At 43.7% G+C, this 25,508-nt stretch overlaps 1 protein-coding gene and 1 pseudogene across 1 annotated transcript; both read right to left on the reverse strand.

The window, feature by feature from the left end:
• Positions 1 to 700: 700 nt before the first annotated feature.
• Positions 701 to 11,228, reverse strand: LOC132383685 (histone H2B-like; annotated as a pseudogene).
• Positions 11,229 to 12,722: 1,494 nt separating this feature from the next.
• LOC132383686 (histone H4-like) lies at positions 12,723 to 24,736 on the reverse strand. The gene is made up of 2 exons (XM_059954877.1): positions 24,520 to 24,736; positions 12,723 to 13,015 (listed from the first exon to the last, which is right to left on the reverse strand). The coding sequence occupies exons 1-2, from the start codon at positions 24,734 to 24,736 to the stop codon at positions 12,723 to 12,725; spliced, it is 510 nt and encodes a 169-aa protein (XP_059810860.1).
• Positions 24,737 to 25,508: the final 772 nt, after the last annotated feature.

The following is a 25,508-nucleotide window of genomic DNA, read 5'->3' on the forward strand; positions in this document are numbered from 1 at the left end:
GAAATGTGGTAACAACGAGGTTTCCTGAATACACACATCAGATTGATTTGTTAAATCCGAAATAAACTTGAAGCCTTGACCATTAGAAATCAGGCTCTAGAAATCGCTCTTTTACAGTCTGGGGGGCGGTAGTGGAGTGTTTATGATTTATGAAATAGTGACTGATCTGAAAGGAAAGAGCAAATATTCCAATCAGAGAGGTGCTTTATTCACCAATCAAGAGACAGCTTCGGCTGAAGCGCGGAAAATCACCGAATAACTGCCAAAATAATCTGAAGTTTGCAAAACACCGTCAAAAATACCTTTGTTAATGAAATTTAACCACAACCGGATTGTTTGTCGACGCTTCACCCCCGTTACTGAAGTCCGACACTTTTAAACCAATTGTAGCTGATATTGCGAGTTTGTCTGGGAATTTAGTTCACCGATTTTTTTAAATTGATAAATAGATGGAATAAAACCGATGGTCAGCTTCTGTTCGCGGTCGGTCATTGTGTAAACTCAAGTAAGTCGCCCTTGAGAAAGTGGATCTTCAACAAATACTCTAGTCAAGTAATCAAAATGGGACAAAGTTTACCACAGTATTACCCACAGTAATCAAACCAGAAACAATTAGTGTCCACGTCAGAGAAATCTGATGACTGAGAGGAAATGACGAGGATGGTTGCGTAACAATTCCGTGTCTGTACAGTCGGCAGGAATGGCATAGAGAAATCGGATTGGACAGCAAGTTATCATTAACTGAAATACGATTCTGAATGAACTCATCGAGAAATTTCCAAATTTACCTCAATTCTATGACTCAACATAACTCCTTTAATGAAACCGTGAGAGCCTTTGATATTTCCCTTTGTTTTGACAGTAAACGTGTCTTCACTTGGAGCTGGTGTACTTGGTCACCGCCTTTTTCCCTTCGGACACGGCGTGTTTGACCAGTTCCCCGGGCAGCAGCAGGCGCACGGCGGTCTGGATCTCCCGGGAGCTGATGGTGGACCGCAAGTTGTAATCGGCCAGATGGGAAGCCTCACCTGGTGATCCGCTCGAAAATATCGTTCACAAATGAATTCATCATGCTCATGGCCTTGGAGGAGATGCCCGTGCCGGAGTGAACCTGCTTCATCACTTTGTAGATGTAAATGGCGTAAGTCTCCTTCCTCGACCTCTTGCGCTTCTTGCCAGTCTTGCTCGCCGGTTTGGACAGAGCTTTCTTGGAGCCCTTCTTGGGAGCGGGTTTCGGTGGATCAGGAATTCCTTCGTCGGTTTCAAACACAATAATAAGCAGAAGCTGTCCGAGCCCGGATTAATTAGGCAGCGCCCAATGTGGTATGTTAATGAGGATGAGAATGTTGAGCATTTCCATTGGCTGTTTGGACAAATGAATCACCAATTGGAACGCTGGGGGATGGGAAGTGGTGCCAATGTGTGACGTTACCGCTGATGTTTAATGCGGGAGGAAGTACAGAAGGGCAGAGTCAGGCGGGGGTGCCGTCTGAAATTGAGATGAGAAACGCAAAATTCAAAAGCAGATTGAAAATAAAATAAGATTAAATATTGGAAAAATTAATCACAAAGACGTTTAGTTCATGACACAGGGCAGGAGGAGAGCGAAGGAGAGATTTGAACATTTCAATGTGAAGTTCAAATCAAGTTTATTTATGCACAGGTGAATGGAAAACGTATTTGTAGCAGCATCACAGACACATTGCATCAGTCACAACATTGACAAGAAACATCGGCATTAAATATGAATTATACCAAAATATACAAATAGAGAGAACATCAGAACAAAATCAAAATGCCAGAGACTATGCGGGCAGTGGGAGAATCATCCCTCTTGTGCTTCTTCATCTCGTCACTCTCGATTCAGTGTCAAGCAACTCTGCCACTTTGATCTGGTCCATGCTTTCATTCACCAGGTCCAACACTAACCTTTATTGGATCATCTTCCTCCTTACACTAGTCATCGGGTTTGTGAGGGTGTGGCCAGGGTTAGAGTAGGTGTTTGTCCCTTTGGACCTCAGTATTAGGTTTGACGGTAGGGCTGGTGGGTGTATATGTGAGGCTGGGAGAGATAAGACTGTGGAGTTTAGTATGGTGATCCATGTGGGGCTATGGTTGATGTCGTGGTTTCTCGTGCCCCACAAATGACCAGGAGACGCAGAAGATTCTTCGGAAAGGGTTAAACTTTAATTTGCAAATCAAAGCATAGACAGTCATTGAGCTAGTCGCTGATTGCCCACCGATCCCCGGACACATCATTTATTACAGCGATCTCCTGGTTTACTTGCATTAGCATATCCAATCGGTCTACAGTTGCGTATCACACGTACATCCGCCACTATTGTTTCTACCCATTGACTTAATCATGTTCTAATCTACATCTCTTAGCTACCTCTCATTAACACACCATTGTCTTCTACATTCTTAAGATTTCATTCTCCTACTAAATTGGGTACATGCATAGCAAAAAGCAAGTTTCAAAGCTGACTCCATAGTTTTGGTTACACAGCAAACAATTTCAACTTTGATGCTCCAATATATCCCCCCTTTGAGAACCAGAGGGTCTCGCACAGAGAAAAGACTAAGAGTCCGCGCACAGAAGCCCCAATGAACTCAAGCACTTATTCCAAAATCTCGGGTTAAACTATAATTTTCTGCGCCAAGACCTGTTACCCTGGGCCGCTGAGCCAAAAACCTGTCCCTCTGTACCTGAGACAGGGAAAAAGACTCAGAAGCCCTTACAATCTACTCCCACGCTGTCGTTTTGCTCTTGTTCATCCTGCAGTTGTTGTAGGCTGTAACAATACGTTTTCGGTGTTTCTTTCTCCACTAAGCTTGCTTCAGTAATTGCCACGAGCATTGGAAATTGTTTGGTTGCAGCACGCACGACAAGAGATTTGAGACAAGGAAGAAAGCAGCACAGCACAAGTGCACAACTCAACAATACAATATTGACAGTTATTGCCATTTTAGTCAGTCATGTTCCCCATCCTCTGAGTCTACTTTCTAACCAGTCAAATAACTGATGTCCGAACACTGAATTCTGTGCGCCTACCTCGCACTGTGACAAGACAAAGTCCACTGAAGTCTGTAAATAAGGTGATCAAAAACCATCCTTCTTTATTTGCTTTATCACTTCCGTCTTGCACAATGCGCTTCTAAATCTGAATCGCCAGTAGAGGGGTGGGCGCTACCAACAAACCATCTTCCATGCTCCACAAGCCTTCCGGGTTCTGCTTGGCCCCACTTCGTCTCTACATTGACTGTTCTGCCAAAGTTGCCTTACCTTGAATGTCAATTAGGTCCTCTACCTCAGGTTCTGGAGTTAGGCTTACCTGGGTGGCAATGACAGCGGATGTACATCCAGACGCTTTTCTTGCTGCCTCGTCCGCAACTTGATTTCCCTTTGTTATTACATCATCTCTCTTTTTATGTGCCTGGGATTTTACTATAGCCAATGCTTTAGGTTTCATTATGGCTTTTATTAAGTCTAGAATTTGCTGACAATGTTGTATGGGATCTCCACTATTTTTTTAAAACCTCTCTGCTTCCACACTGCCCCGAACAAATGGCATACTCCATGAGCATAAGCCGAATCAATATAGATGTCTACTTTCTCACGTTCCATCATTTCACACGCAGCTGTCAGGGCTTTGATTTCCGCTAGTTGGGCGGAAGACGGTTGGGGACAGGACTCCATTCTAATAATCTTATAGCTCGACTGATCCTGCTGCACTACTGAGAATCCTGCATGGTTTCCATCATAGTCCCTATAACAAGAGCCATCTACAAACTGAACCTTTTTATCTGCATCCACTAGAGGTTCTGACCGTAAATCTGCTCTCAATTTGGCAAATGCCATCGTCTTCCCTACACAATCATGGGGTTCTCCTTCATAGTCCAAAGGGACAAAATCGGCTATTTTGCTGGTAGCGCATCTCTGTATAGTTATGTCTGGAAATGTCAATAGCATCTGATACGCTGCTATTCTGGCTGGCATCAGCACAAATTTCCCTCTTTCCAGCAATTCTGCTACTTTGTGGTGTGTGTACAGAGTCACAGGATAGCCCAGGGTTACAGATGATGCCTTTTCATATGCATAGTACAGCGCCGCCAATCCCTGATAACAGGGTGGATACCCCTGAGCCACCTCATCTAGTCTCGTACTGTAGTATGCTATCGGCTGCTTTTCTTTTCCTGTGCCTGTCTCTTGCGTTAGAACCGCTGTGACATAACCCTCCTGTCGGTTGGACACATACAAATGAAAAACCTTCTCGTAGTCAGGCAAAGCTAATGCTGGTGCTGACTGCAATGCCTGCTTAATAGTATTGAAAGCTATCTCCGCCTCTGCATTCCACTGTAAGCCGTTCTTCAAATTTGTATGTCCTGCTTCTTTCATTATTTTTCTCAAAATTGCCACAATCTCAGCATATTCTCCTATCCAATCTGAGCTGTACCCCGACATACCCAAAAACGTCATCATCTGCCCTACAGTCTGGGGTTTGGGGGCCTTAGTTATTGCCTCAACCTGATCTGGTGCTATCGCCTTCACTCCCTTGGTTATTACCCTGCCTAAGTATTCCACTTGCCCTGTGCAAAATTGCAGTTTCATTTTGGATACTTCATTTCCTCTGTGTGCCAGCTTCTCTAACAGAGTTACAAGTGTCCTGCTCACACTGTTCCTTACTGTGGGAGCAAATCAACAGGTCATCCACATACTGTAACAATGTACTTTCCAACGGTATACCCTCTAGGTCTGCCTTCAACACCTGATTAAAATGTGTGGTGAATGTTTAAATCCTTGCGGCATTCTGGTTTACGTATACTGAGCATCTCTGTAAGTAAATGCAAACAGATACTGAAACTGGTCGGCCAGAGGAATGCTGAAGAAAGCCGAACACAAATCAATCACTGAAAAGTAACTTGCTTCTGGTGGAACATTAGTCAAAAACGTGTGTGGGTTGGGGACTACCACTGGCCAGTCCTCAACCACATCATTTACCGCTGGCAAATCATGCACCAATCTCCACTTAGATTTATCTGCTTTTAAGACCGGCAGCAACGGGGTATTGCATGAACTGTTTGTTCTTTTAAGCACCCCTATTTCAAGCAACCCCTGCACTGTCGATGCTATTCCCTCTTCTGCTTCTTGTCTTAGAGGGTATTGTGGTCTCCCAGGTGGAATTGCTCCCTTTTTCAGCCTTATTTCCACCGGACTAGCTGTTTTTATTTTGCCTACGTCCGTGTCATGCTGTGACCACGGAATAGACGGCAACTCATCTAAACATCTTTTTCTTTCTGCTGGCCTCTTTCCTTTCCCAACAAGGGCAGGTGTGGTTGGGGAGTTATTTCGACCTCTCTGACTGTCCCTACCATATCTACACTTACCATTATTCTAATGCAATTGTTATCTTCTGATATCCACACCTCTGGCGTGATTTTCCTCCACACTGTTACGGTTTCAGCACTCTTAACTAAGGGTCCTAAGTCTTTAGACTGATATCCCTTGTTTACTAACAATGTTACGTGGGGCGCAGCCTCCGGTGTCCTGTACCATTTTTCTAAAAAGGTGTTCCACTTAACTTGTAAAGCTGCCCCTTGCTTTCCAATTATCACAGCCTCCCCTTCCAGGTGCTGTTGGGGACATGCCTCCAGGTGCCATTTCTCCTCTAACTCATGTTCTGAGCCTCGTCAAAAATCACTGTACATTGTAGCTCAGATTTGGGCATTACAGCCCTGGGTAATACAGCCTGCACGTCTTTTTCCCATTTTTCCCAGGTTTCCTGAATCTGATCTGCGCTGTCTCCTATCCAAAAGACATTAGCCTTCTTGTCTTCTCGCACTATCAATTGAGCCCCTGTTCTTTCCACAGTCAGCCCATTTCTGGTGCATTCTAATTTTAATTTCAGTTTCAATAAGGCATCTCTGCCTAACAAATTAATCGGAGTTCCTTTAAATACTAGCACCGGCAAAACAATTCCTTTATTTCCCATTCTCAACCGCACTGGAGCCGTGCACTGTGTCAACTGTGTTTTCCCCGAGAACCCTACCGTCTTAGTAAACTTTCCTGACATGGGAATGTGAAGGGCATACTGTGGCTGTACACAAGTGAACGTGGCTCTAGTATCTATCATCATTGGTGTCAGTTGCACTTCTAACATAACCTGGACAATGGGTACCTCGTCTACCTCCCTTGTTATCATTGGGTAATGTCCCTTCCCACTCGAGTTCTCGGGGCACCCCTAATACTTCGCATAGGGGTTCACAGGTCCGCTTGGGCCTGTGGGGGCTGGTCCTTGGCTAAACATTACTTCCCTTCTGATCGGTTCCTGCTGGTGTGTGACAGGCCATGGTGTAAACAGGCAATCTCTTCTCATGTGACCTGGCTGATTACATCCCCGGCACAATCTCTCTACCTCTCTTTCCCCCTGTTTCCTCATTGGTCCCCTCTGCCCATAGCTCCTCTGTCCCCCTCCTTGGGACTTCCAGTCCTGTCTGGGCTGTTTGAATTTAGTTTGTTCCTGATAGGGCATTTGTGGGAATGTTCCTCCAAAGACATTGATTATTGGCATGGGGTTTTCCGGCCCTGGTCTTATAGTATTATCGGCTCCTCCATATAGCGGTGCTTCATCCAGTTCGATGGCTGTACTCGGACCGGTGGTTGCTGGCAGCATCTTTTTGCTTTTCTCTTTTTCCTTCTTTTTGAGTTCTTCGCGCTGCATTTGTATTAACTTCCTTTGCTCCTCTTCCTGCTGCTCAGCCAGCCTTCGTTTTTCTTTCTGGTATTTCTCAACCGCATAGACTACGTGGTCTCTAAATTCTTGTGGTTTCATTGACGTCAGCCCAACCACTTCCTCCAGTTTGGATTTTACTTGCGGAGGCTTTGCATCCAAAATGCTATGTCGGAACAGTGTGGTGATAAATAAGCTATTCTCCACCTCTTGCTCAGTCTCCAGTCACCACCTTTTCAATTGGTTTTCTACATAGGCTGCTGGGTTTTCAGTGTCTCCCAGTGGATCCCCTTTTAAGGCTTTGGGGTCCACTTTTGGTGGATAAAGCTTCCTGATGGCCTGCCATAACCTCTGCCTCACTCTGTCAAACTCGTCTCCATCAGTTCTCGGGTCGTTCGAGTTTTCTATGCCAGCCATTTCCATTAGTTCGTTAAATTTGGAGGTTCCCATCAACCTTATCAATAGTGCCTTCAAATCTCCCATAGCCAATAATTGTCCCGCCGTTTCTTCTTCAAAGGATCTAATCAATTTCCCTTCTCCTTCATATAGATTGGGCAGAGTGTTTTTCAGCCCTTCTAGATCCTGGGATCCCCAAGGGATATACTGCTCTTGTCCTGATCCTTTAACTAACAACAGCATCATTTTTCCTCTTTCTTCCCACCTGCCCTGCCTCTCCTCCTCACCTGACTCCCCATCTGTCTCAGGGTATGTCTTTACAGCCTCCCACACAAACGTCTCCGGGGTTCTCTTCTTCCCTCGGTCTCCCTGTGGAGTCCTTCCTTTCTGTCTTGATTCAATACTTGGTTGGCCGCTGGAGTACTTTTCACATCTCCTCTGTCAATCCCCTCTCAGTAACTTATCTAGCTCTCTCTCTACTTCCGCAAGTCACTCCCCTACTGCCTCCTTCTGCTCTTCTAGGCTTCTGCCTCCTACCTCTTCCCCACAAATTCTCACATCCTCTCTCTCTCTCTCCACTTAACTCTTGCTCCTCCAATGAGTCACCTTCTCTTTCTTCCTGTCCTTGTCTGTGCACCTGTGGCAGGGAATCCTCATGATCCTTACTTGTGCTTGATTTCCTTCTCTCTTGTGTTTCATCAAGACTCTCATCTCCTATCTTTTTTCCACTTCCTCTTGAATGCCTCATCTCTTCCTGCCCTGATGAGCCACTTTCTTTTCTAGTCTGTTTATTTCTATGGTATAACCGATACTCCTCATACTCCTTTTCCTCTCTCAAGTACTGCTCCCTGCATGTTTACTGTTCCCGTCAGCAGGGGCACTGCTTAGGGGTTCCTTTCTCATTATAGGGAGGGGGCTTTACTGCTTCTTTCGCATCCGGGTACGGAGCCCAAGCCAGCTTCTCACCGTGCCCTCCTCTCTCTCTAACAGGCTGTTTCTCCAGCACCTTTGTGTCTTCCTCGCTTGTAATCAATACTCTCCCTGTCCTCCTCAGCCTTTCTCCCTCCGTTCTGAAGAGTTTTAGCACTTCCATTTCTCGTTGTCTTTTTTGCCCTCTTTTCTTAGATTTATCTTTTGGTTTGTAATTTTTAATTAGTCCCTCCATTTCTTCGCACAAGCTTACATCAAACGTTCCTTCTCTTGGCCATTTTGTGACCAGGTTTTTGGTTCCCTTTTCCCATTTTTTCTGAAGGTTTTGTGATCGCATATTTATTTACTGGGATTTTTTTTTTTTGCTCAGAATCTCTACTGCCATTCCTTTACCTGTCATGTTGTTCTCTCTTTTTAAGGTATTTCAGAGATTCACAGTTCGTTTGCTGGATAATATTATTTACACTAATTCTATGCCCAGTCTATCGTCTATCTACCAGCGCTTTAAAATATATATTGGACTGTCCTTGTTTCCTATTCTGTTCTGCCCGTACAGACCTCTATTCAGAGCATACCCACAGAACTTGCTCTTTGCACCTCGTCTATTAAGGTGGTATCACGAGGATTTTCTCTACTTCTGCTTCTTCTGCACCTACTTCTGCACCTATTGTCTATTGTCTATTTTCCTTTCCCTGCCCGTTCAGACCTTCTTTTCATACGAAGCGGTATCCACAAGGATTTACCAACACCACGTGGATTTTTTTCATAACTTAACTTCTTATTAACTTATTTGTACTTACCCTCACTGCCGTGTTATTGATCAATCCTCTGAGCCTCTGTTAACCCCCAATTCTGCCAGATTCTTTGGACCGGAAGGACACTTCGGCAGTGGTTCCACTCTTCTGAGACTCCAAGACCTCCCAAAGCCAACAGAATTCTTAGTCTAAATTGTCGCAAAAAGTGCTTACCTTTTGTTTGGGTGCACCCTTAATTCTGTTAGCCTTGAGGGGGTTCCTAGAGGACTGGGAAGCGTCCCCAATCTGCCGTTTCCTTTCCGCGGGTCTCTTTCTGGTCCTGCCGCGGTCAGCAATTTTGTCGTGGTTTCTCGTGCCCCACAAATGACCAGGAGACGCAGAAGATTCTTCAAGAAGTGTTAAACTTTCATTTGCAAATCAAAGCTAGTCGCTCATTGCCCACCGATCCTTGGACATAGCACTTTTTATAGCAATCTCCTGGTTTAGATGCATTAGCATATCCAATCGGTCAATAGTTGCGTATCACACGTACATCCGCCACTATTGTTTCTATCCATTGACTTAATCATGTTCTAATCTACATCTCTTAGCTACCTCTCATTAACACACCATTGTCTTCTACATTTTTAAGATTTCATTCTCCTACTGAATTTGGTACATGCATAGCAAATTGCAAGTTTCAAAGCTGACTACATAGTTTTGGTTACCCAGCAAACAATTTCAAATTTTATACCCCAATATTGATAGAGTAGTGCAGTGGAGCCACTTTAATCTGGCCGTTGCCTTTCATTAAAGTGGTCCTACCCCAACTGTCTTAATGAACCAGGTGTGCAAATGGACACATCATTACTAATACAACTTGGGGTCACTGGGTGCTTCAGGTTTTTAATCATGAGAAATCCACACCCAGGCGACAAATCAGGGGTTGATCAGACCAGGTTTGCATTTATCCAATAGCCCAACATAATGAGAGGCATATAATTTTTCAGTTGTTGGTCTTTAAAACCTTGTTACTTGGCTTTATTTTGATCATTTGGGTTGTAGAATGTTCTGAGGCCTTGTAATCAGGATTTACCTCTGAGTAAGGTTCAACTTCCCTACTTTAAATTTACAACTGACTTTATTTTGCATCTGTGCACCTGGGATTGCATGGGTTAAATTAACAGTGCTTATTGCAGTACAAACTAGTGATTAAGATTGTGCAGATTGATTCATAATTCTAAAATGCAAAAATCTCTAAAATCTAGAATTTTTTGTGCTAACATGATATCACAGGCCGGGTAGCATCTATGGAAACGAGTAACGAGTCGATGCTCCGGGCTCAGAACCTTCAACCTGAGATCTGATGGAAGGGTCTAGGCCAGAAGTGTTGACTGTTTACTCTCTTCCGTGAAAGCTGCCTGTCCTGCTGAGTTCCTCCAGTATTTTGTGTGTGTTGCTTTGGATTCTCTCGTGTTTGTGATTTATGCCTCATTCTGAGGGTATTTTCCTCAGTTATGGAGCTCTCATTCAGGGGAAAGACCCTCTTTGCCTACTGTCTGTCACATCCTGAAAGAAACTAACAGATTTCCTCGTTTTCTCATTAACTGCAGGGAATACAGACCCAGCCCACTCACTCTCCTCTCACATAATCAACCCTACATCCCTGGAACCAGCCCAGTCAATGTGGGGAACAGTCACTGCACTCCCTCTATTGCAAGGATATCCATCCTGAGGAAGTGTGACCAAACCCGGACACTACATTCAAGGTGTGCTCTCACCAGGGCCCTATAGAATCCGAGTGAGACATCTATACCCCTCTTCTCCACTCCTCCTGGATCACAGGACAAAATACTGTTTGCCTATCTCATTACCTGTTCTCTCTGCATGTTAACTCGTGATTTGTTTACAAGGACGCCCAGGTGCCTCTGAACATCCCCGCGTGGAAATTACGCTTACAGTTTCTTCCTGGGAATGGGTGATCTCACATTTCCCCACATTCTGATCCATCTGCCCCATCCTGAACCATTCACTCTGTCTATATCCCCAAACCTTCTCACAACTGACACAGTCCCTCCCACTCTGCCAGAGCAGCAGACGTAGTCACTGAGTTATGCAGCACAGAAACAGGCCCTTCAGCCCAACACATCCATGCTGACTAAGTGGCCAAACAAAACCATTGTCAGTTACCTGCATTTGTCCCATGTCCCTGTGAAACTTCCCTGCCCACAGGCCAAGAGATATTGTAATGGTGCCCACTTATACCACCACTGGAGGTAGTTTGTTCCAAGTAAACAGCACATTCTGTGTACAAAACCTGCTCCTCATGGTCCCATTTAAATCTTTCCTCTCTCACTTTATACCAGTAATCTCTAACTTCCAACTTCATGACCCTGGAGATAACAGATTCACTGTTGACCGTATCAATGCATGCCATTTTTTTATCAGCCTCTCTAAAGTCACATACACTCTGGTGAGAAGGTTCCAGCCTATCCGGCCTCCTGTTAAATGCCTTTTGCACCCTCTCCAGTTTAATGTCACCCTCTGATCACAGTGCAACTATAAGTACGCCGTGCTCCAAGAGTAGTTTCCCCAAGGATGGTAGAGCTGTAATGTGACGTCATAGTCTTATGCTCAATACTCTCCCGATGAATGCAAGTGTGGCAAACACCTTCTTCACCGTCCTGCCTACGTGTGATTACACTTTGAAGGAATTCGATATCTGCACCCCGATATCTCTCTTGTTTTACAGCACTCCCAAGGACTGACCATTCCCCACAGCAGTTCTTCCCTGGTTCGTCATTGACAATGGAACATGTCACATTTATATGTCATTCCTCAAATCCCTGATCTCATTGATCATCCTCCTGTTGTATTGCTAGTTGCACTTTTTTTTTACAATCCATGCTTCAGCGACATCGGTAAATTTGCTGAGCCGGGCATTGAAATTGTCAGCCGGGACTTTAATAAATGAACGGCAGCAGAAGATTTAGATCGAAGCCCTGTGCCACACTATTGATCACAGGACTCCAGTCTAAACAATGAATTTGTCTCCTACCACCAAGCTAATAAAAAATCCAGTGACGTATCCTGGTTCACGTGATCTCTCCTTCCAAACATGAGCCTCACTAGTCTGAAGGTCGCAGGTATTTCCTTGCAGAAATACACAAACAATGCTGGAGGAACTTAGCAGGCCAAGCCGCGAGGAAACAGCCGACGTTTCAGGCCAAGACCCTTCAGCAGCATCTGCAGTTTCCTGTGTTTCTCTTCGATCATATGTTACTGCATAACATAACCCATCCTCCAATCCTCTGCCACTACTCCTACCCAAGAAACGCGCAGAACAGGAGGGGTGGAGACAGGTCAGTGTGATGGACAGAGCCGGGACTGGCCTCTCACCTTCTACACCCTCCAATTTCCAACGGTTTATCCGAATCACAGAGCTCCACAGAGAAATAAAACTCCCTCACACACCACGTGATACTGAAGGATTTCTAGGAATTTACTGGCCGTCGGACTTCATCTAATGCACCGTTTTGGCGCAGGATTAATTTCAAATTTGAAATCTCCCGCCAATTTCAGAGCACCCAGCAACAGCGTTTGATTACTTTATTAAGTATACCATTAATTATATCACGGATTATACAATGTCCGTTTCATTTAATATATTTAATACCTACTGATTTCTGCCCGAGATGGATAAGAGGATTAAGGTCGATCTTAATGCATTCAGGATTTGTGGTAATCACCGACTGGAAAGGCAGAGTAGCAGGTATATTTCAAGCAGAAGCCATTAATCTGTTTCAAATGTAACTCAGCTGACTGTATCAATAATAATAATTAAAAGGTTCTGGACATGGCTCCCTCTATGAGGCGGTGGGTGGCTCTTAGAAGAGCCTTTGTTTTGTTCTCGGGAGGAAGTGGGAGTTTTTCAGCCGCCGAAGCCATAGAGAGTGCGGCCCTGGCGTTTCAGAGCGTAAACCACACCCATGGAAGTGACCGTCTTGCGCTTGGCGTGTTCAGTGTAGGTGACCGCATCCCGGATCACATTCTCCAGGAAAACCTTCAGCATCCCGCGAGTCTCCTCGTAGATCAGACCCGAGATCCGCTTGACGCCGCCACGGCGAGCCAGACGGCGGATGGCCGGTTTGGTGATGCCCTGGATGTTATAACGGAGCACTTTACGGTGCCGCTTGGCTCCGCCTTTGCCCAGACCTTTGCCTCCTTCCAGACACGAGCCTCACCAGTCTGAAGCTCGCAGGCTTTTCCTTGCAGCAATACACACAATGCCGGAGGAACTCAGCAGGCCAGGCAGAGGGAAAACAGCCGACGTTTCAGGCCTGGTCCCTTCACCACGATCTGCAGTTTCCTGTGTTCGGTTTTCCTTCGATCCCAAGTTACTGCATAACATAACCCATCCTCTAATCCTCTGCCACGTCTCCTGCCCGAGAAACGCGCAGAGAGACAGGAGTGGAGGAGACAGAGTCAGAGTGACGGACAGAGCCGAGACCGGACTCTCACCTTCGACACCCGACAATTTCAAACGGTTTATCAGAAACACAGAGCTCCTGAGAGAGGAAAAACCCTCACAGACCACGTACATCTTGAAGGAATTCTAGGAATTTACTGGCGGTCGGACTTCATCCAAACGGAATACAGCGTTTTTGGCACAGGATTAATTTCAAATCGCCCACCAATTTCAGGTCACCCAGCAAGTCACATAGTCACACAATCACACAGAGCAGATGAATTGCAACCTAGGGTTCTGACAGAGGAAGCAGTAGAGATTGTGGTGCCATAATAATGATCTTTCAAATATTATTGGACTCTGGCAAGGGGACCGGAAAATTGCAAATGTCACTCCACTCTTTAAGAAAGGAGGGAGGCAGCAGAAAGGATATTATAGCGCAGGTAGCCTGAACTCAGTGGTTGGGAAGATGTTGGAGTTAATTGCTAAAGATGAGGTTATGCAGTATTGGAACAACAGGACAATAAAGGACAAAGTCAGCATGGTTTCCTTAAGGGAAAACCTTTCCTGATGAACCTGTTGTATTTCTTTGAAGAGATTACACGCAGGATAGATAAAGGGGATGAAGCGGATGTCATATATCTGGACTTTCAAAAGACTTTTGATACGGTGCCGCACTTGAGGCTGCTTACCAAGTTAATAGCCCATGGTATTACAGGAAAGTTACTGGCATGGTCAGAGCATTGGCAGAAGGCAGCACGTCAGCAACTGGGAAAAAAAAAGATCATTTCTGGTTGGCTGCCAGTGAGTAGTGTTGTTCCACAGAGGCCGGTGTTGGGACCACTTTTTAAAATGCTGTATATCACTGATTTAAATGATGAAATAAATGGCTTCGTTACAAGTTTGCAGATGACAAGAAAGGCAGGTAATGTTCAGCAAACAGGAAGGCTGCAGAAGTACTTTGTCAGATTAGGAGAATTGGCAAGACAATAGCAAATAAAACACAATGTTGGAAAATGCATGGTCGTGCACTTTGGTAGTAGAAATGAATGTACAGACTATTTTCCAAATAGGGAGAAAATCCAAAAATCTGAGGTGCAAAGGGACTTGGGAGCCTTTGTGCAGACCAATTTAAAGATAACTTGTAGGTCGAGTCAAAAGTGTGGAAGGCAAAAGCAATGTTAGCATTCACATCAAGCGGATAGAATACAACAGCACGGATGCAATGCCTAGAATTTATCATGCATTGGTGAGGCCTCACCTTGAGCATTGTGAAGAGTTTTGGGCTCCTCATCTAAGAAAAGATGTGCGGGCATTAGAAAGGGTTCAGAAGAGGTTCACAAGGATGATTCTAGGAATGAAACAGTTATCATACGAGGAACATTTGATAGCTCTGCGTCTGTACTCACTAGAAATTAGAAGGATGGGGGGGGGGTGAATCTCATTCCGAATGTTGAAAAGCCTGGACTGAGTAGATATGGAAAGAATGTTTCCTCTGGTGGGGGAGTCTAGGACTAGAAAGCAGAAAATCAGAGAGGTGTCCATTCAAAACAGAAATGCGGAGAAATTCTTCATCCAGAGGGTGGTGAATTACTGCAATTTATAACCACAGGCAGCTGTGGAGGCCACGTCCTTGGATCTGTTTAAGGCACAGCTTGATAGGCTCATGATTGGACATGGCATTATAGGTTACTAGGTGGAGGCCAGGGAGTGGGGCTGCATAGGGAAAAAAGGATCAGCCATGATTGAACGGCAGAGCGGACTTGAGGGGCCGAATTACCTAATTCTGCTGCAATGTCGTACGGTCTTACTCAGCAACTCCAAGAACCACAACAGAAAGACCGCACCCAGCAGGGTGGCCAAATAAGCAATATGCAAACGACAATAACTTGTGTAAAAACAGGAGAGAAAATAATAATAATCGTCATAAATAAATAAATAGAGAACATGGGATGCAGAATCCTTGAAAATGAAGTGATAGTTCAGTAGTGAATTAAGTGAAGTTAAATGGAGTTATCTCCACTGGATCTGGTTTAAGGTGACACTAGTGAATCTCCTTTTCTGGTAAATGAATAGCCTGTAACTTCCCTTTCGACTTGGAGGCAACTTGATGTGGTAGACCTAAGGGAAGGCAGCGGGCCCATCACTGAGAGTGAGGAAGACCCGAAGCAGGATGCTGAGACCAAAGATTCAGTGAGTTGGTCACACCTGAGGTTAGGCTGCAGATTGTTGTGTGACCACCACAACGGAAAAGGGAAGAGACAGACAGAGTAATGTTTCCCTGTGGTTGTGACCCTCAGCAACATGTACATTCCTTTGGATACCCCTGTGAAGATGACGAACCAGAGACAGCAGCCCGCCAGGTCGGTGATACTGAGACCCAAGACCGATGCCCCGCGGGAAGAAAGGTCAAGCAGAGCAGTGATGACAGCAGACTCACAGTACGGGGATGTGCAGGAGATTCTGTGGCAGCAACAGAGATGACACAATGGTGTGTTGTCTTCTGGGTACTGGGGTCCAGTTCGTCTCAGAGGTGCAGGATTTCCTAAAGATAAACTTGCCTGGTTGAGTCAGTAAAAGGGAAGCCAAACGCAGTGTTAGCACACAAAACGAGAGAACTACAATACAAAAGCAAGGATGTAATCCTCAGGCTTTATAAGGCATTGGTCCGATCACACTCGGAGCGTTGTGAACTGTTTTGGGCCACTTATATAAAAAGCTACGTGCTCGCATCGGAGAGGGTCCAGAGGAGGTTCACAAAAATTATGCTGGCAACAAAAGGGTTAATGTACGAGGACGTTTTATGGTTCTGGGCCTGTACTGTCTGGAATTTAGAAGAATGAGGGAATCTCATTGAAAGTAATGAAATATTGAAAGGCCTAGAGTGGATGTGGGGAGGATGTTTCCAAGTCTGTGATCATAGGGCACAACCTCAGAATACTAGGACAAACAGTTGGAACTAAGATAAGGAGCAATTTCTTTAGTTAAGGGCAGTGAATCTGTGTAGCCTATGTCACGATGTTGTTCATTGACTAGAGCTCAGCGTCTAACATCATCATTCAGACAGTCCTGATCAATAAGCTACTGAATCTGATCCCTCTGCAAATGAATCCTCAGCTTCCTAAAAGGGAGACCATAATCTGTGCAGATTGGTGATAATCCACATAGACTGTGTGGTTTAATGGAGAAGGGCTAGCCACTATTGACATCAATGACTCTGGGGTTGAGAGGGTAAACAGTCTTAAGTTCTACGGCATCAACATAACCGAGTATCTCACGTGCGGTTTGGTGATAATATCTCCCACTCGCTAATGACCAGCACTGGCGTATGCTTAGCCGACTGCTCTACTACCTCTATACCCATGACTCTATGACTAAGTATAGTTCAAATGCAATCTATTAATATTCTGGATACAACTACTGTTGGTAGAATTTCAGATGGAGATGATCGGACATACAGGAGCGAGATATACCGCTAGTTGAGTGGTGTCTCAGCAACAACCTTGGGCTTAATATCAGTAAGACAAAAGAGCTGATTGAAGGATGGGTAAGACGAGGGAACACAAACCAATCCTCATAGAGGGATCAGAAGTGGAGAGAGAGAACAATTTCAAGTTCCTGGGTGTCAATATCTCTGAGGATCTAACCTGGTCACAACATATTGATGCAGCTTCAGTATAAAGAGGGTAAGACAGCGGAGATATTTCATCAGGTGTTTGAAGATATTTGGTTTGTCACTTTAAAACTCTCAAAAACTGCTACAGATGTATTTGAGATATGCTATTTATGTTATTTCTGTTTTTGCACTATAATTAATCTACTTTGTACGTAATATACATATCCATATACACACATATTGTCATTTACATATTTTTTCTATATTAGCTTGTACTGCATTGAACTGCTGCTGCTATATTAACAAATTTCCTGACACCTGCCAGTGGTAATAAACCTGATTCTGGTTCTGACTCAGAATGCATCCCCACAGACGGATGTGGCCAAATCACTGGGATTACTTAATGTGAAAGTTATTGATTGGGCGGAGGAAAAGAGTGTTTGAGGATGGTTAAGAGATCTGTCATAATCTCTTATTCCTGGCAGAATGGTGGAACGGACAGGATGGTCCAAATGGCCTAAATCTGCTCTAGTGACTTATGGACCGATGGTCTAGGAGCAACTGCAGGACATTTCAAAGGGAAGGTTGAGCAGCCGGACATCGTGGTGGACGGTGCATGTTGGTAATAGCACATAGGGAGGAGGAGGGATGTGGTCCTGTGCAGGGAATTTAGAGAAACAAGACAGAAACTAAAGAAGTAGTAAGCTCTGTATTATTCCCAGTGACACTTGTTAGTGCAGGGAGATATGGACAGATACCACTGATGAATGTGTGGCTGAGCAGCTGTTGCAGGGGGCAGAGATTCAGTTTTATCGATCAATGGGGATAACTTCTAGGAATGATTGACATAAACTGTTCACTCCCCAGGGTCTTCATGGGAAGAAACAGGTTTCTCCCTCCTAAAACTGTACAGAATAGTTTTAACATGACAGGTTGGAGGTTTAAAGAGGATCTGAAGGGTGAGGTGATGGAGGTGGATAAAATTATGTGAGACATACAGAGGTGAGAGAGACAGAGACAGTTACCCTTGATGTGGGTGTAAAACTAAAGGGAATAGTTTCAATGTGAGAGGTGGGAAATTTAAATGGTGCTGCAGAGTAAATATTTCACACAGAGAATAGCTGGTATTCCAAATGAGCTGTCAGAGGAGGTGTTGGAAGCAGAAACACCCGAAGTCTCTGTTCATGAACACTTCACAGGAACCTGTCATTTGTGTGTTCATCCTGCCATGGTGGAACTTCCAGGTGCTGGGTCCATTGTTGTTTTCCATCTGTATTAATGATCTCGATGAGCATGTGGTAAACTGGATCAGCAAGTTTGCAGAAGACACCAAGATTAGTGGCATGATGGACAGCAAAGGCGACTAGCAAATCTTGATGTGGGATGTGGAGCAGCTGGAAAAATAAAGCAGGTTACAATCTGGAACACACTGTCTGAGGGGGTAGTGCAGGCTGGTATTTAAGGACCATCAGGATGAGCATTTGAATCACCAGGGCAGGGTAGGAGTCAGACCAAGTGCTGAGTTAGCAGAGACAGATTCTTGATATTTGGTGTAGACATGCAGAAACTGCTAACAGTGAAAGTTCAGTGGGAACCTGGAACACACACTTCAGGATGGACTTACCTGAAACATTCAGAACTCAGGACGAGGGATTTACAAGTTATTAATGGTCAAATAGTGAACCGACCTCCTCAAAAAGCTACCAAAATGATCCCATTTCCTGTGCACCAGTAACAGTACTTTCTAAGGGAAATTGGTGAAGTCCTCTGGTTAATATTAGGAGAGATGGCTGACAGCTTTGTCACAATGGTAGGGTACAGATATCTTCTCAGAGGGTAAGGGGTTCACTGGAGCAATCTCACAGCTGAGAATGAAGGTAACAAACCCCACTGCAGTGGAGGACTGCTGTGGTCAGGGTTGTACAGGATAGAAACAAACCCTCTGGCTCATCACATTTATGCTCCTCATCATGTACAGCTATAATAATCCCACATTCCTGCATTAGTTTCATATCCCTGCGGGCCTTGCTCAACAAAGTACATGTGTATGTGTCTCTAATATTGTTGCACAGTTCCCTGTATGTGGCATCACAGGTAGACGGGGTTGTGTGTTCTACTTGCATTCTCGGCCAAAGAATTGCCTCTCATTAGAATTGTACAAAACTGTTTAAAGACAGATTTAAAGGGGATCTTAAGCGCACATATTTCACACAGAGAATAGGTGCTATCCTGAATCAGCTGCCAGAGGAGGTGTGGGGGTAGGAACCGACAAAGTCTCTGTTCATTAAACCTTCTCAGGAACCTGTCCTTCACTGTGTAGGACAGATCCTGCCCTGGTTGAACAGCCCAGAATAGAGTCAGTGATTTATACAAAACTGAAACCGTCCCTTCGGTAAAACTCATCCACGTCGACCAAGCTGTCAACCTGAACTCGCCCCATCCTGCATTCGGCCCGTGTCCCGCTCAACTTTCCCTATCCATGTAACTGTGCAAATATGGTTTAAATATTGTACCTGAGGCAGAGAGCCGGCCGATGCTGTGAGGCGCTGACAGACACTCACTGTTCCGTGGGCAGGAAGAGAAGAGGCCGATTCCCACAGTGGAGCCGAAACCCCAACGAGACCGACTCTAACATCTCGGACTTACAGTCCCGTACCTTGCACTGAACAGTTTCTGAGGACACAGTGTCGCTGACGGTGGAACCTCAGTGACGCCAGCTCTTTCCGTCATGAGACGTAAATCACGTGACAGGGCAGGGCAGAGGACGTGGTCAATTAGTGGAGCCGCAAGCAAACTTGCGAGCGTTTTGAATTGAATCGGTATGGGGTGGGGGGGGGGGGGTGGGGGGGAGCGGGGATTTTCAGGAACGCTGAGTCTCCCACCCCCACCTCCGAGAATTGACTGTAATATTCATATTTTAATTTGACTCTTCGGTCTTATAAATACTCAATGTTTCTATTTTGTATACTTTAGTTTGGATAATATTTTATAATTTTGGGTAAAAACATTGTATCAAGATAACTGATCCCTTCATGATAAAAGAGCGTCACCGAAAAATATTGTCAAAGCCAAAATTTTAACCCATAGTAAGTTGTTATCACAGTACGGATATGTCACCATATAGTTCAAAGTAAAATTTAATTACGTGTATATACACGTCGCCACATTCAACACTGAGATTCATTTGTTGCGGGCATTCTCTGCAAATTGATAGAACCGGTACTATGAACTGTAAATATGAGTAGCTATAATCTGTAAACAAACAGTGCAAATGCAGAAAAACAAATAACAATAAATAATGAGCATGAAATAACAATATAATATATTCCTTAAGTGAGTCTGAAATGAGAGTAGCTGTCCCCTTTCGTTCAAGCCCCTGATGGTTGAGGGGCAGTAACTGTTCTTGAACCTGGTGGTGTGAATCCTGAGGTACCTGTACCTTCTACCTGATGGCAGCAGTGAGAAAAGTTCATTGCCTGGGCAGTGAGGATCTTTGATGATGGACACTGCTTTCCTATGGCAATGTTTCATGTAGATGTGCTCAGTGGTTATGCATGTTATACCCGTGATGTTCTGGGCTGAATCCACTACCCTTTGCGGGATTTTCCACTCAAGGGCATTAGTGTTCCTTTACCAGTCCGTAATGCAGCCAGTCAGCAAACTTTCCACCACACGTTTATGAAAGCTCACCAAGGTTTTCAATGACATGTTGAACCTCCGGAGAGTCCTAAGGAAGTAGAGTTGTTGTTGTGGTACCTTCGCAAAAATATTTATGTGATGGGTCCACGACAGATCCTCTGAGAGAGTGGCATGCATGAATTTAAAGTAGCTGACCCTCTCCATCTCATCATCCTTTGATTACTGGCTGATGTACCTCCACTTTCTGCCTCCTGAGGTCTACAATCTGTCCATTGGTCTTACTGACATTGAGTGAGAGGTTGTTGTTATTATGCCACTTAGCCAAGTTTTCAAACTCTCTCCTATATGCTGATTGATCCCCTCTTTTGATACAGCTCACAACAGCAAACTTGTAAATGGTATTGGAGCTGTATTCAGCCACACAGTCTTCGGTGTAAATCCGGTAGATCTTGGGGCTAAGCACACTTCCTTGTGGTGCTCCTTTGCAGACAGAGATTCTCAGGAGCTGGTTTTACCAGTCCGAACAGACTGGGGTCTGCAACTGAGGAAATCCAGGATTCAATTGCACAGGGGGGTATTGAGGCCCGGTCTTGGAGTTTACTGATTAGTTTTGAGCGGATGACAGTGTACAATGCTGAGCTGTAATCAATAAAGGACATCCAGATGTTTGCATCTTTGCTGTCCAGATGTTCCAGAGTGGTGCAAAGAGCCAACGCGACAGCATCTGCTGTCCCTACAGTAGGTGAGTTGGAGAGAACCGAAGTCACCGTTCAGTCAAGACATGATATGCTTCAAGAGCATCTCAACACACTTCATCACTGTGGATGTAAGTGCCACCAGGAAATAATCATTTACACCGGTTAAGAGACTCCTGGATTGCGATATGGTGCTTAAAAAAAATGGAAAGCTATGTGTAAAGCCTAGGTAGTTGGGACAACTTCGGCACAGCTTTGTGGGCCGAAGGCCCTGTATTGTGCTGTATGTTTTCTGTATTTGTTTTTTTGTAATTTTTTTGAAGTTCATCATCAAACAAACATTTCCATAGATGTATTTCAGATATTGTACATATATATTGTATAAGCACATATATCATAGATCTCCACAAAGTATTTATCTCAGGTATACACTTATAGAAAAGAGTGGAAAGAAAAAAAAAACAAGCAAAAGGGGGAAAAAAACTATGTACAAGCAGGGAGTGATCTTTTCTTTTTACAACATATTCATTGATCTATGAGAATAAAATCAGGCCTATGAGGCACTATGTAGTTAAACCATTTTCCCAGTATGAATCAAATTGTTCCAGCTTATGATTAACAGATGCTGTCATCTTCTCCATTTTGTAAATGTCCATTGTAATTTCCATCCATGCAGTTAAAGTTGGGTTCTCCTGTGATAACCATTTCCTAGTAAGAGTCTTTTTACCAGCCACGAACAGTTTATTCATTAAATAGTTATCTCTTTTCAACCATTCTTGAGGTATATAACCAAAAAATATGGTCTTACTCTCTAAGGGTATTTCACTTTTAAAGAGGTCTTGTAGGGCATTGCGTATTCCACTCCAATAGTTTTTGATAACAGGGCAGTCTCAAAAAATATAATGAATTGCGTTTTGATTTCCACAATTTGTCCAGCAAACAGGGAGGTCACTATCATAATGGGATTTCTGAGAGGGTGTAATAAAATATATTTCAGGTTTTTCCGTCCAAACTACCTCCATTTCTCTGAACTGGTACACTTTCATTGATACCTCCTTATTATTGTCCATTCTTCCTCCGATATAATTATCCCTCCTTCCTTCTCACATTTTGTTTTAATGTATGAAGTCAAATGCATTTTATGATTAGACAACCACTTATACATGATTCTTGAAATGATTCTACTACCATTGTCTGAATTAATTGCTTTTCTAAATAGCTCTATCAAGAATGTACTTGCCTTGGTTACATATTAAGTGCATTATTAACATATTGTCGCATCTGTAAATACAGATAAAAATCTTGTTTTTCTAATAAGTGTTTCTCTTTAAGCATTTAAACTCTTTAAACTGAACAGTGTTCCTTCTTTCATTATTTTGCAAAGAACTGTTATTCCTTTAGCTGTCTAGTCCTTAAATCTAGCATCCAATTTATTTGGTGTAAAATCCGAGTCGTATGCACACCATCTAAGAATTGCAATATCTCCCTCTAGATTATATCTCTTTATAGTAGTTTTCCATATATTAAGAGTCAATTTCACCCATGAGTTATCAATAGTATTTATGTATCTTTGCAGGTTATCAGCCAAAATTGCTTGTATGGGGTTGGGAAGTACCCACTCCTCAATGTTTTTCCATTGAACGTCGGATGATGGGTTACATCACAGCTCTCAACTGTGCTGCAAAAATAATAATTTTTAAGAGAAGGTGTGCCCCATACCCCCCTTTTCCTTTGCTAATTGCAAAGTTTTGAGACGAACTCTAGACCTTTTACCCTGCCAAATATACCTTGATAGTATATTGTTCCATTCATTAAATTGATTATGATTAATCTCCCTGTTGTCTGAAACAGATATAACAGTCTGGGTAGTATATTCATTTGAATAGGCTCAATCCTAAACTGAGACTGAAAAACGAAATCAGGTTCCATCTTGCCATATCCTCCTTTTTTATATAAAGGCTGATAATTACATTCTGATAATTTTTCCAGATCTTTTGGCATAATGATACGCAAATATTTGAAAAGCTCTGTGTGCCAAGCCCAGGGATATCTACTTTCAATTTCTCTTGGTGGGCTATAGTGATATGAAAGCAATTGTGCTGTATCTATGTTGATCATGCATCCTGATAATTCACCATATTGTTCAAAGGATTGCATCAGTTTAGGTAAAGAACATGTTGGTTGCAGATATATCAAGACGTCATCCGCATAACAAGCCAATTTATGCTCTGACCCTTTAATAGTAATTCCCGTGATGTCTTCATTTTGTCTGATGTGTTGAGCTAATGGTTCCAGTTATAACGCGAAGAGTACCGGTGACCATGCACAACCCTGTCAGTGCCCTTTCTAGGGTAAGACTGTATGATAAATATCCATTGATTTTAATCCTAGCAGTATGGTTGTCATATACTGTCTGTATAGTTTTCATAAATGTGTCTTGGAAACCAAATCTATGTAAAACTCTGTAAAGAAAATTCCAAATAACTAAATCAAATGTTTTTTCAGCGTCCACGCTTATCACTATTGCTTCGATTTTCTTTTTGTATATGATCCATAATGTGAAGTGTCCTTCGTATATTGTCTTGTGTCTGGCTTTGTCGAATAATAAACTGTCTGATCGTTACATATCAGTATGGGTAGAAACTCAGCTAATCGTTTGCCATTATGGAGGTAAATAATCTATAATCTACATTAAGAACGGATATTGGTCTAAATGACCCGCATTCCATTTTATCCTTGCTTTCTTTCGGTATAGCTGACATTATCGCTTCCTTCCAACTGGGTGGAATTTGTGACTTTTTTTACAGCCCAGTTCAGTACGGGGAGTAAAAGAAGAAATAACTCATTTTTAAATTATTTGTACCACTCTGCCGTATACCCATCTGATCCTGGTGACTTGCCAAACTTGCTCTTCTGGAGGGGGTGAGGATTGTCTTTGGAAAACTCCCCGTCTCTTTCTGATATACTTCTCTCGGTCTCCTCCCGTCTCCTGCCTTCTCGATTCTCGCAATTTTTCCCAAGTGGAGCAGGATAATTCCTCTGCCAGGCTTTCCCTTGGTTTGATCACGTTGACGAGCAACCCCCTGGCCTTCATGTCTGTAGTCGCCTCTTCCACTGTCTGGTACAAGGGCGTCACGTCTTCATAAAACACTCGAAGTTTAGTAGGGTACGGAGTTTGAAATCTAATCCTTTTTTGTTTTAGTACTCGCTTTACCGCAGAGTTTTCTTTACGTCTTTGCAGGACCGCGGGGGAGGGGGTAATCTTGGTCGAAATATATTAATTTATCGCCTAAAAACACTTTCTTCTTACCCCAGGCGTTTCGTAGAATCTCCTCCTTGGTAACGTACAGAAGGAATTTAATTATTATTGAATGTGGCTTATCTTGGGTAGGTTTTAGGACTAGCGCGCGGTGCGTTCTCTCGATTTCCAGCTCCATACTTGACGGAAGCTCCAACGAGTCCAGCAGCAACTTTCCGACAAACTCCGTCATAGACAAGCCCTCCGCTCCTTCTGGAACGTTGTGCATTCTGATATTTTCCGGCCTGATCTTCCGTCCAGGTCAAGCAGCTTACATTCTTGGTGATTTAATATTTTTATCTTCTTCCTCAGTATTCGTTCCACCTTTTAAACGCGATCTTCCACCTTCTCAATTCGAGTCTCTGCCACCGCTATTTTTTGATTGACGTTGGTGAGATTTGACTTATGTAGCTACTGCATTATATCTTTCTGGAGCTCCCTTATGTCTTTCAGAATTTCGATCATATTCGCCGATTCTGCTGAACGTGGCCCAGCGTCCGCCTCGCTAGCACGCGGTCGGGTAGGAAAGCCGCTCGCTGCACTCCTCTCGGTCGCAGGCTCCGCAGTGTCGCTTTTTTATTTCCATTCTTTTTCTCATTTCTTGCCCCTCTTTTCAGTTCAAATATTTTTGGAAATATACTATATTTGATGGGTTAACGAGGCTTAATACCGATTTTCCGGAGGAGCTAGTGAGTTAAGCTGACATTCTCGAAGATGACGTTACCGCTCACCAAGGTTTTCAATGACATGCTGAATCTCCGGAGAGTCCTAAGAAAGTAGAGGTACTGTTGTGGTTTCTTCATAATAATATTTATATGATGGTTCCAGGGCAGATCCTCTGAGAGGGTGACACACAGTAATTTAAAATTACTGACCCTCTCAACTTCGGATCATCCTTTGATTACTGTCTGATGTACATCCGGTTTCTGCCTGCTGAGTTCTACAATCTGTCCATTGGTCTTACTGACATTGAGTGAAAGGTTGTTGTTATTATGCCACTC

The sequence above is a fragment of the Hypanus sabinus genome, chromosome 31 (assembly GCF_030144855.1).
Source record: "Hypanus sabinus isolate sHypSab1 chromosome 31, sHypSab1.hap1, whole genome shotgun sequence".
Classification (NCBI taxonomy): Eukaryota; Metazoa; Chordata; class Chondrichthyes; order Myliobatiformes; family Dasyatidae; genus Hypanus; species Hypanus sabinus.